Source organism: Prionailurus bengalensis, unplaced genomic scaffold, assembly GCF_016509475.1.
Source record: "Prionailurus bengalensis isolate Pbe53 unplaced genomic scaffold, Fcat_Pben_1.1_paternal_pri Un_scaffold_82, whole genome shotgun sequence".
NCBI classification, from domain to species: Eukaryota; Metazoa; Chordata; class Mammalia; order Carnivora; family Felidae; genus Prionailurus; species Prionailurus bengalensis.
In genome coordinates this window covers 22,210-35,129 of record NW_025091181.1, presented here as the reverse complement: position 1 = coordinate 35,129, position 12,920 = coordinate 22,210, and the positions used below count along the sequence as shown (strand labels likewise).

The window sequence follows — 12,920 nt, the reverse complement described above, 5'->3', positions numbered from 1 at the left end:
CTCGAACTCAGGGACCGCGAGATCGTGACCTGGCTGAAGTCGGACGCTTAACGACTGCGCCACCCAGGCGCCCCTACATTAAATCATTTTGAGCTGACTCTGAGGGATTAGGCATTTTTTTTTGCTTCTTGTGGGCCTGAATAAGGAGTTCAAACTGTGCAACTCATATAATATTTGGAGGACAATAATGAGGATTATCTTCCTGAGGGTTTCTTTCTCCAGGCTTTAGAGAATAAAGATTGAATTTAGAGTGTAAAGATTGTACCAAATAACAAGGCATCGTATTTCTGTTGTTGCTCACTAGTTCAATCCACATTGCTAGTGCTTCCCACTTCTTGATTCATCTTTCCTGACATGGAATTAAATCTTACACAAATTACCTGAAGCATGCAGCAAACAAAAAACATAATTATCAAAATAATCTTCAGGGCTTTCCCAGGTGATCATTCCTTCTGTTGAGCTTGTAGGCTTGCATGTAATATTTGGAGGTGCTTTTGGACCTGTTAAAAAATAAGAATGAAATATGAAATATGAAAAATAATACGTGGAAAAACATCCTTTGTATAATTATGATTATTAACAGTCACATTTTAATTATGAGTTAATTATGCAATTAAAAGAAAGACATCTAGTCTCATTAAATTTGCTTTAGAGGTCGCTTAACATAGGAAATGTCACTCTACAGTGGCACTATGGAGCCCAAGTATTCCACTGACCTAAAATATCTGCGAATATCCTCTTCCTCTCAGATATAGTATTATTGTTCATCTACCTTGGAATTCCTAGATTTCACTGTGCTGAAAATCTGTCATTGGTAGTACTGATAAACCTAACTGTCATTATTTGGAAACTTCCAACTTGAGATGAAGAACGTAATAAATGCTTAAATCAATTTATGAGGTGTAATTTACATTAAAACACACCAATTTGAGGTAAAATTATCACTTCTGACAAGCATATGCATCTACATAACCACCACCACAATCAAGCTCTAGAACATCTCTATCATCCCCCCAAATTTCTTCTGTGTCACTTCCCAGGCAACTCAGCCTCTTTGCCCAACCCCAAGCCCCCTCTGAACTTTTCTCTGTTACTATAGATTCAATTTGTTTCTTCACCCACTTCACATAGATAAAATCAAATAGTACTTTTGTATGTCTATCATACTGCACTCAATATAATGTTCTAGATATTCAATTACGTTGTTGCATGTGTCAGTAGTTAGTTCTTTTACTTCATGAGTAGTATTCCATTGTAAGGATCCACCACATTTTATCTATTCGTTTAAGTGTTGGTGGGACATTGGGACTGTTTCCAGACTTTCGGCTACTAGGAGTGAATCTGCTATGAATCTTTGTGTAGGAGTCTTTCTGTAGAGATGCTTTTTTATTCTCTCTCTTTGATAAATACTGAGAGTAAAATTTCTGAGTTATTACTTTACATTCACAAATAGTATTGTTGGTTATTTTGACGTTAGCCATTTTAGTGGGTGTGTAATGTCATCATCCTCTCATAGTTGTTTGTTTAATTTTTTTTAATGTTTATTTATTTTTGAGAGAGAGAGACAGAGTGTGAGCAGGGAAGGGGCAGAGAGAGACAGAGACACAGAATCAGAAGCAAGCTCCAGGCTCCCAGCTGTCAGCACAAGAGCCTGACGTGCCGGGGGGCTCGAACTCACAAGCCGGAGATCATGACCTGAGCCAAAGTCAGACACTTAACCTACAGAACCACCCAGGCGCCACTCATAGTTGTTTAAATTTTCATTTCCTGGTTGGCTAATGACATTGAGCATCTTTATATATGCTTATTGACCATTTGCATATCTTCTTTTTTGAAGCAAATGTTCAAAATATTTGCCTATTTTTAATTTGGTTACTTGATTTCTTATTTTGTATTTGGGAGAGTTCCCGATACATTCTGGAGAAACTTCTTTTGTTGAAAATTAATTGTGGATATTTTCCTTAATGTATGGCTTGATTTTTTTTTATTTCCTTAATGGCTTTATTTGAAGAGAACAGTCAATTTTGATGAAGTCTAATTTATAAAATTTACAAAATTCTTGTTTTATGTGTCTTAAGAAACCTTTTCCTACACCAAAGTAGCAAAGACTTTCTAATGTCTTTGTCTAGACATTTTATAGTTCTAATCTCAGTGTTTAGGCCTGTAAATCACTGAGTTAATTTTTATTTTTATTGAGAGGTAAAGACTGAATGTTCATCTTTTCTTCTATAGGGATACCTGGATCATTTATTGAAAAACAAAATAGCCTTTCCCCCACTGAATTGCCTTTATACTTTTACAAAAATATATGTATTCCCCCCCCCCCCAGGATTTCTATTTTGTTACATTGATTTATAAGAATTGCAAAGATTTTAGTACTTAATATTCAAAAAGTATTAAATTTTTCTAGGTATGCTGGGGACATAGTTTTAATGTAATTTTATTTTTCTTCTTGTGATTTTGTTTTGGAGGGTTTTTGGAAGGCAGTTTTAGGCAGTTCCCTTAGTCCTTAGCTAACTCCTTCCATATGAAATTTAGAATAACTTTAGTATATTCTATCAAAAATTCTATAAGATTGTCATTAACAAACAAGTTCAGTAATATGGCTGACTACAAGATCAATACAGAGAATTAATTGTATGCCTGTATACTGGCAATAACCAATCTGAAAATGAAATTAAGAAAATACTACCATAGAATCGGGAATAAATTTAAAACTGAAAATAAATTTAATAAAAGAAGTACAAAACTTGTTGACTAAAAACTACAAAAAAAATTTGTTTAATAAATTAAGGAAAACAAATAAATGGGAAGACATCCCGTATTCATGGACTGGAAGGCTAACATTGTTGAGATGATATTACTCCCCAAAGTGATTTTTTACAGGTTCATTGCAACCCCTATCAGAATCCTAACTGGCTTCAGCCTGGGTGGCTCTGTCGTTTGAGTATCCAACTCTTGATTTTAGCTCAGGTCACTATCTCAGGGATGTGGGGCCTGCATCAGGCTCCATGCTGAGTGTGGAGCCTGCTTAAGTCTCTCTATCTCTCCTCCATTCCACTTCCCCAGTCACGTGTTCTTTCTCTCTCTCTTTAAAAAAAAAAAATCCAGTTAGGCTTCTTTGTAGAAATTGACAAGTTGTTCCTAAAATTCATATGGAATTCCATGGACAGTTGAATACTCAAAATAATTTTGAAGAACAAAGTTGAAGGAATCATACTTTCTGATTTCAAAACCTATCAAGCAGCAGTAACCAACAGTGATCCTAGCATAAAAATAGATATGTAGATCAACAGAATAGAGCTGAGAGGCCAGAAATAAGCTCATTATTATTAATTAATTTTTGACGATGTGGCAAGACTTTTAACGGGGGAAAAGATGGTCTTTCTAGAAAATGGTGCTAGAACAAGAGAATGACTGCATCAAAAGAATTAAACTCTGACCTCACATCATATACAAATATTAACTCAAAATGGATCGATAGTGTAAAATTTAGTAGGGAAAATTATCAAATTATTAGAAGAGAACATAGGAATAATTCTTTATGGCTTTGGATTTGGCAATGGGTTTTTTTAAATAAATATTTTTAATGTTTATTTATTTTTGAGACAGAGACAGAGCATGAACGGGGGAGGGGCAGAGAGAGAGAGGGAGACACAGAATTGGAAGCAGGCTCCAGGCTCTGAGCCATCAGCCCAGAGCCCGACGCGGGGCTCGAACTCACGGACCGCGAGATCGTGACCTGGCTGAAGTCGGACGCTTAACCGACTGAGCCACCCAGGTGCCCCATGGCAATGGGTTTTTAATGTGACACCAAAAGCATAAGCAAAGGAGTAAAAATTGATAAGTTTGACTTCATCAAAATTAAAGTATTATCAATTTCAAAAGTTATCAACAAAGTAAAATGACAATTCACAGGATGGAAAAAGATATTTGCAAATGATATATCTGACAAGACACTTGGGTCGAGAATATATAAAAAAACTCTTCTAACTCAATAAAAATTTTTCTAAGTGGGCAAAGGCTTTGAATAGATAAAATATATACAAATGGCCAATAAACACCTGAAAGCCATGTTCAAAATTATTAGTCATCATCCAAATCACAATGAGGTACTACTTCACACGCATTGAGATGACTATAATAAAAAACACAGACAATAACAAGTGTTGGTGAAGATGTAGTAAGTTAGAACCCCCATGCATTCTGTACGGGGAATGTAAAGTGATGCAGCCACTTTGAGGGAAATACAAACCAAAACCACACTGAGATACCACCTCACGCCAGAGTGGCTAAAATGAACAAATCAGGAGACTATAGATGCTGGCGAGGGTGTGGAGAAATGGAAACCCTCTTGTGCTGCTGGTGGGAATGCAAACTGGTGCAGCCGCTCTGGAAAACAGTGTGGAGGTTCCTGAAAAAATTAAAAATAGAGCTACCCTATGACCCAGCAGTATTACTGCTAAGAATTTACCCAAGGGATACAGGAGTACTGATGCATAGGGGCACTTGTGCCCCAATGTTTATAGCAGCACTTTCAACAATAGCCAAATTATGGAAAGAGCCTAAATGTCCATCAACTGATGAATGGATAAAGAGATTGTAGTTTATATACGCAATGTAATACTACGTGGCAATGAGAAAGAATGAAATGTGGCCTTTTGTAGCAGCGTGGATGGAACTGGAGAGTGTGATGCTAAGTGAAATAAGTCATACAAAGACAGATACCATATGTTTCCACTCTTATGTGGATCCTGAGAAACTTAACAGAAGATATGGGGGAGGGGAAGGGGAAAAAAAAACAACAGAGAGGGAGGGAGCCAAACCACAAGAGGCTCTTAAAAACTGAGAATAAACTGAGGGTTGATGGGGGGTGGGAGGGAAGGAAGGGTGGTTGATGGGCACGGAGGAGGGCACCTTTGGGAGGAGCACTGGGTGTTGTATGGAAACCAATTTGACAATCAATTTCATATTAATATAAACAAACAAACAAATAAAGTGATGCAGCCAGTTTGGAAAACAGATTGGCTGTTCTTCAAAATGCAAAACATGATCCCCACATTCTAATCCTAGGTATGAACACAAGAGTAATGAAAACATATGTATACACAAAACTCGTAAATGAATGTTCATAGCAGCATTATTCATAATGGCCAAAAAAGTGGAAAAAACTAATCAACGGATGAACAAACAAAATAAGGTATATCCATACGATGGACTATTATCAGGCAATAAAAAAATAAACTGAAACATTGATACATTTTGCAACATGGAAGCACCCTGAAAACATTATGCTAAGTGAAAGAAGCCAGTCACTAAAGACAGTGTATTATACAATTCCATTTATATGAAATATCCAGAATAGGAAAATCCATTGAAGCAGAAAGTTGATTGGTAACTGCGTAGGTGTGGAAAGCAGGAGAGAAATGAGAACAGCCTGCTAATAGATATGGGGTTTCTTTTTGGTGTGATGAAAATGTTCTAAAGTTGATTCTGGTGATGATTGCACAACTCTTAATATATTAAAAAAAACACTGAATTATATACTTGAAGTGGGTGGGTCATGTAGTAGGTGAATTAACAAAGTCTTTTGTCTTGTTTTTAAGAATGTAACTTCTTGAGGCACCTGGGTGGCTCAGCTGTTTTGAGCGTCCGACTTCAGTTCATGTCATGATCTCACGGTTCGTGGGTTCAAGCCCCGTGTCAGGCTCTGTGCTGACAGCTCAGAGTCTGGAGGCTGTTTCAGATTCTGTGTCTCCCTGTCTTTCTGCGCCCCCCCCCCCCCCCCCCGGCTCATGCCCTGTCTCTGTCTCTCTCTCAAAAATAAATAAACATTAAACAAAAAAAAGAATGTAACTTCTGTTGCAATGGTCTTGCAAAAATCCCCCCTTTCCTGAAGTAAATGGTATGTAAAATGGTTTAATTGCTATTTTCTAAGGTTGACGGATTCTTACATTATTGGGATAAATCTTATTTCATGATTTATGATTATGATTATTAAAGACTTACTTTTTTAGAGCATTTTTAGGTTCACAGCAAAATTGAGGGGAAGGTAGAGAGATTTCTCATATTCCCCTGCCTTTGCCCATGCATAGCACCATCATTACCAGCGTCCCCCACCAGGGTTTACAAGTGATGAACCTACACTGACACATCATTATCTGCTAGAGTCTATAGTTCATATTAGGGCTCACCCTTTATGTCATGTATTCTACAGGTTTGAGAAAATGTATCTTATGACATGTAGCCATAATTATGGTACCATACAGAGTGTTTTTATTGTCCCCCAGATCCTCTGTGCTCTATTTATTTCACTCTCCCCACCTCGTCCTGGCACCCACCGATCTTTTAAATGCTTCCATAGTTTGGCTTTTTCAGAATATCATATAGTTGGAAGCATACAGTATGTAGCTTTTCCAGATTGTCTTCCTTTCACTTAGTAATTAGCATTTAAAGTTCCTTCGTGTCTTTTCATGGCTTGATAGCTCATTTCTTTTTAGTGCTCAATAATATTTCAGTTGTCTGGTTGTACTGTCCATCCACCTATTGAAGGGCATCTTGGTTGCCTCCAAGTTTGAGAAAAATTATGAATAAAGGTGCCATAAACATGCCTGTGCAGGTTTTTGTGTGGACATAAGTACCAAGTAAGTATTTGACATAAGTATTTGAGTAAGTACCAAGGAGTGTGATGGCTAGATTGTAAGGTAAGAGTATGTTTCGTTCTGTCGAAACCACCAAAACATCTTCCAAAGTGGCTGTACTGCCTTGCATTCCTCCTCTCTCTGCCCTTCTTTCTTTGGTGGTTACTCATAAATTGTCATACACATAATTAACATACTTTTCCTAGCAGACTCTAGACTGGAATCTCCCTCCTTCCACTGAATAAAAGTGGAATTTTAGGACTTCCTTTCCGCCCCCGCCCCCCATCTCCCAAAAGCTATTATTTTCCAAAATGGATCTTTCTAATTGTCATTGGCTATTATAGTCTTGTTATTATTCATATTGCTTGCATTTTAGTAACACTAATTATCATATCGCCACCAATCCTTAGATGCGCCACTGTGTTTTCATAGCCATGTGCCCACTTCTATCAAAGGTAGGGTTTACTAGAGGGGCAGAGGGTGCAGGACGCGCCAAGAAAGGAACTTGGCTGCAGGAAGAAATGGGAAGTAAAGTGAACAAACCATTTCATGTACCTCAGTTTTGTGTCCACCATAAGCTCATGATGGCCAAGAATTTGCAGTTTAAAAAAACAAAACAACCAAACCAAACAAACGAACAAAAAAACTTGTCAAAGGTTTGGATCTTCGATCATCCATTTTTGAAATTCTACTTTAAAAATTGATACATATCCATTTTCTGAAACCCTTTCTCCAAATCTACAACATCATTTTCTTTGGTTCTCAAAGAATTGTAAGACCATAAGAAGAAATTTTACATATAGATGTAAGTGATATACTCACTTCCAACATCTGTTTCAAAGGTTTCATTTTTGTTCAAAAACTCATTGGCACCATACAATACTTTTAAATTACAGGAATAATTTTGTTTAGGTGAAAGGGGTTCCAAATAAGTTTCGGTCTTATTAGATGAAGAAAAGTTAGCTGAAAGAAATAAGTATCATGTATCAGTACATGTACGAATACAATAATCATATTTAACTCTCTCTTTAGATTTCATATCTGTAATAAATATCTATTAGATTGAAAACTTTAGCAAATAGGAAATAAGTAAAAGATACTAAAAACTACTATAATAATGCATGATTTTGCCACACTCAATTTTTTTTCCAGAGGAAAGCGCAAACTCAGTCCCCACTACCACCAATTATGCATTCGAGTTACCCACATTTGAGGAAGATGCAGGGGTCAGTGCATCTGGAGTGCAATGGATAAAACTCACCCTGGGAAAACCACCTTCATGATCGTCGTATCTCCCCTGCCAGATAAGTACACCATACTCGATTTTAAAGAAAATATTAAAAAGTCTAACTGAATTTGAGAGTGTCTCTAATTTCACTGATGGAATGAGTTCTCTGTTCAGAAACTAAGAATCCACCTGAGTTAGCCTTTGCCTAATAGATATTTTAAGTACACCATTACTTTATCATCATTTCATTGTAAATCTGTTCTTGCTTTCCTCATACTGCTTGTATCATAGCTATGAAGCTTCGTTACAACATGATGATTGCAGTGTCACACTTCATCCTTTGTGTAGTGTGTGTGTGTGCGTGTGTGTGTCTGTTTGCCTTGCCAAATACGGCTTAGCAAATGGCTTTACATCAAGGGAGGGTTTCTACTTTAACAAATTCAAATAAAAAGAAAAAAACATTAATTCATTAATTATTAAAAAGAACTGGTATCTCAATTATTGTCCCCCATATGAGGCCAAACCCATATTCCTAGAGGCACTGATTGTGTTTTTCCCACTTTTCTTTCATGTAAATGTTCTTGAGATTGTCCATGAATTTTGTTGATGGAGGGTTGACCACATACATAAACTCTTGAGTCGCATGATCTTACGTTTGCTTTTCTTTTTATTCTAACGGTATGTTTGTCATATGTTTTCTATGGCACCCTTCCCTGATAACCTTTTCAACAATGCCTTGTGTATAACAGTTGCCAAGAAAATTCTTATAAATTAATTGACTTTTGCTATTTCAAAGATTATTTTGGGGGAAAGTATTTGTCTATTTTGTGAATTTGAGTGGTATAGACAATACAATGTTTTGACTCCATAAAACCATAGACCAAAAGGGGGTGAAGGAAGGTAGAGGAAGGGGAAGAGTGGGGGGAAGAGGAGAGAGAGAGGGAGAGAAAGAAGGAAGGAAAGCAAGAGGAAGGGAGGGAGGGAGGGAGGGAAGGAAGGAAGGAAAGAATAGATAATATCTAGAACAACTTTCTACCATAAAAATATTCCAATCAAAGCTATATTCTTACCACAATTAAGTACGTGTGTAATCTTTTTTTCATCACAAGTAAAGTTTTCCTTTTTTTCCAGTCTTAAACAAATAGAAATATTTGCTTTTGTTGGCTCTGTACAAGTTTTCAAATAGAAACTTTCAGGATCTGTCAAAAAGAAGATATAGAAACAGATGATTAATGATTCATAATGTGTGCCATATGTTCAATTAAAGTCTCTGAAACTATATTCGTGATATAGTCTTTGAGAGCATTTAGTTTGGAAAGTTTTGAAAAACTCCAATAACTCGGGGTTTAACATGCCTCAATTATATAGCTTATTCTTTTTTTAACATCACACATTTTGGAAAGCATTTAATTGGCAGCATTTTATTTAGAATTTATCTTACCTTTAAAAAATGGGACCCAAGCAAATTTCTAGATGAAATTGCATTTTTTTGCACATTTTAAAACACTCACTTCATTTGTTCTTACTTATATCTTCAACTTTTTAATTTACTCTGTGATTTTTTTTTTATTAAATGATTATTAGAGTATGGGGGTCCTGTCTTGGAGAATACGTTTTTTAAATTGTCATTTTCTGTTTCTAAATGATAATTTATTTCAGTAATATTTGGAGAAAATGAATAAGTTACATGACATTTTTCTGAAAATACCAAAATTTAACCTACTTTTTAAACTTTTCATTCCAGTTAGTTAACGTACAGTGTAATATTAGTTTCAAGTGTATGATATAGTAGTTCAGCACTTCCATACATCACCCTGTGCTCAACACAAGTGAAGTCCTTAATCCCTAACCACCTCTTCAACCCATCTCCCCATCCCCTTCCATTCTGGTAGCCATTAGTTTGTTCTTTATCGCTAAGAGTCTGTTTCTTGTTCTCTCCCTCTCTCTCTCTTATTTTTCCCTTTGTTCATTTTGTTTCTCAAATTCCACATGTGAGTGAAGTCATATGGTATTTAACTGTTTCATTTCACTTTATACCCTCTAGCTGTATCCATGCCGTTGCAAATGACATATCTGATGAAGGGTTAGTATCCAAAATATATAGAGAACTTATACAAATCAACACCCCAAACACAAATAATTCAGTTTAAAAAGGGGCAGAACACTTTAACAGACCTTTGTCCAAAGAAAACAGGCAGATGGCCAACAGACACATGAAAAGATGCTCATCATCACTTATCATCAGGGAAATGTGAATCAAAACTACAAGAGCTATCATCTCACACCATCAGAATGGCTAAAATCAACAACCCAAAAAACAACAGGTGTTGGTGGAGAAAAAGGACCCCTCACGCACTGTTGGTAGGGATGCAGACATTGTGGAAAACAGTATGACCCTTCCTCAAAAAGTTAATCATAAAACTACTTTATAATCCAGCAATCTCGCGGATGGATATTTCCCCAAACGGTACAAGAACATTAATTCAAAGGGACACATGCATCCCTATGTTTAAAGCAGAATTATTTGCAATAGCCAAGATACGGATGCAAACTTCAACCTATTTAAATGTGTTCTTGAATTATTATGTGATGTGAAAGAGTAGACAAATGTACACAGTTCCTGAATCCCTTTTCCAAAATGCATTTTGTTATATTCTTCGGTGTAGGGGGCTTGATACCCTTACCCCCTTCCCCTTCTCAGCAGTAGGTGAGCCGGCAGAAGTGGCTTGATCACCTTAACATGATTATAACTCTCTTTTTGTGTGTGTGAACGGAGTTTTGTTCTTTCCACAAACATCAAATCCTTGACTTTGGGGTTTACCCCAATATACTCCAGACACACTTGTATCTAGAAGAATAAATATGTGCACATCTATATTTAATGACTTGAACTAAGTACGGAGGGGGAAGAAAGCTTATAGGTAATCACTTATCCACAGTGGGATAAGTCGTACCTAATCTACTTGAAACACTCTGTAAAAGGAGTATAGGGAGGGAATAAGGGGTAAAGAAGGCTTATGAACTCCTAATTTCACTGGGTTAGAAGAACAGAAGATTCGCCCACTAGCGTCCAGCTGACATCTTTCCCCTCACCCCTGTTCATTTACCAGACAGATTCCTTCACCCACTAGAATGAAAAACACGTGGATTTGTATTCTTTTGTAAATATACAAATAGAAACCAATTTATACTTACCTGGTGGTACGTCCAATTCTATAATTTTATTTGGAGGATCACAAGAAGTATGACTGATAGTAACATTCTTATTTTCACATGCTGGTAGGTTACGGATCTCATTCATTTTACATATGGCATTTTCACACTTCACATCATCGCTAACATTTAGTTTTGCTATAAATGAATTATTTCCATAGTCATAACGATATTTCACACTGATAACTTTATATTTCTCATCTGAAAGAAAATAAAAATGTGGATTCCCTTTTTTAAAATTTTTCAGAATAAGCTTACATCAAATGCAAGCGCTTTAACATAGATTTTCAAAAGTATCAAATATCTAACAAAATGTCCCCAGAAACATAAAAAAAAAAAAAAGAAACACATCAGGTGTGTCCATGATTATTTTTTCAAAATTCCCTTTACATCAACTGCCTATCAAGGACCTCAGCTTTTAAGTTTATACTTGGATGATTAATAGATTAATGTCTTATCTCCCTAACTCGACTATATGTTCTATGACAGCAAAGGCCAGTGTATTTTGAACACCACCATAAACCCAAGTCATTACATAAAACCTGTCATTAGCAGGGGCACACTTGCTTGAATTACTTGCTGAAATGATACACGAATGAAACATCTGATGAATTTCTTCTTGCTTTATCATTTCCCTTACTTCCTAAAATGCAGTTGTTGATTACCTGTTTCTCCAAATTTGTGGAAGATTAATTCAGGGGCCACAGGCCTCATTATTCCTTTACTTAGGTAGAATTATTGATAACGAACCCTCCTAAGTACCTCTCCTTAGCGCTATGTTGCATTCCCTTCTTTATTTAAAAAACATTGTTGAATGGTAAAAAATATCTTTTCAACAAATACTAATTTGTCCCTCACTTTCAATCCAATGAACATTATTAAGCCCTTATGTTTGAGACACTGTCCCAAGCACTAAGAATACACACCATCGGCTTTTAGAAATGTAGAGTCTAATGTGGAGACCGACATAGACGGGTGGCTGCAGACGAGCAAACCCCTAAAATAAGAATGTGTACAAAATAATAAGGGAGGAAAGTAGGGAGAAATCTAGTCAGAGTGTAGGGATAGGAGAGGCTCTCAGAGGAGGTGGGTGACTCAGTTTGTATTTTGAAATATGAGCAGGACATAGAAAAATAGATGGTGGGAACGGGGGTGCTGGATGAGGATAGAGAGGAATTCTAAGTGGAGAGGAAGAGCAGGAGAGAACACGGACGCATGACGTAAACATTATGTGTTTAGGAAACTGTAAGTAGTTTCATATTAGTTAAGTGAAGAGCGTCAAGAGGCAATAACACAAGAGGAATATGATCATAAAAGACCATATTAATTAAGCAAACATATGAAGGCTGATCTTTACATTATAACGTATGGACAGCTACTGAAGGCAGAGACTTCGGTGGTGAGATTTAGCAATGTCCGGAGGGTTAAGCCCTGACCATGAATGACTACTTTCACTGGGAAGAGAGTAGGAAGGTGCAAAGAGGGTTGTACAAGCGGTTCTCAAACATCTGCTTTGAGCCAAACCCTGGCAAGACAGAAGGACAGAGAGACAGAGACAAAAACAGATTCTTTTACTTGATAAGCCTTGAAGACATTCTCCACATTTCACATTTATTGTTACAACGCATCCTCAACTCCTGCCACCCCAAAGCAAGTTTGGTATTTTCCACTTCACACACACTCAATCTGAAGTTAAGTGGCTTCACCAAAGTTGTTTAGCTAGTAATTATTAATTCTGGTGCTCGAAACTTATGTCTGAATATGACATCAAAGTTTCTTGCCTCTGAAGGACACAGGCTCTTAAGATTTGGAGCTAATCATTGTGGGGAAATGGGAGC

General features: G+C 36.7%; 1 protein-coding gene and 1 non-coding gene across 8 annotated transcripts in view; both read right to left on the bottom strand.

Annotated features, from left to right (window-relative positions):
- LOC122478539 (receptor-type tyrosine-protein phosphatase C-like) overlaps positions 1–12,920 on the bottom strand; it is a 68,042-nt gene that overhangs the window by 43,627 nt on the left and 11,495 nt on the right. For all 7 annotated transcript variants that reach the window (XR_006296078.1, XM_043572090.1, XM_043572088.1 and 4 more), the window contains 4 exons: positions 11,065–11,283; positions 8,940–9,068; positions 7,464–7,604; positions 381–500 (listed from right to left, as the gene is read on the bottom strand). Coding sequence is in view for 6 of the 7 variants with exons in the window: in XM_043572090.1 (XP_043428025.1) it covers positions 381–500; positions 7,464–7,604; positions 8,940–9,068; positions 11,065–11,283 (609 nt within the window). In the remaining variant the exon portion in view is untranslated. The remainder of the gene's footprint in view (positions 1–380; positions 501–7,463; positions 7,605–8,939; positions 9,069–11,064; positions 11,284–12,920) is intronic.
- Positions 7,792–7,953, bottom strand: LOC122478540. The gene has a single exon (XR_006296079.1). It is a non-coding gene; the product is annotated as a U1 spliceosomal RNA (small nuclear RNA).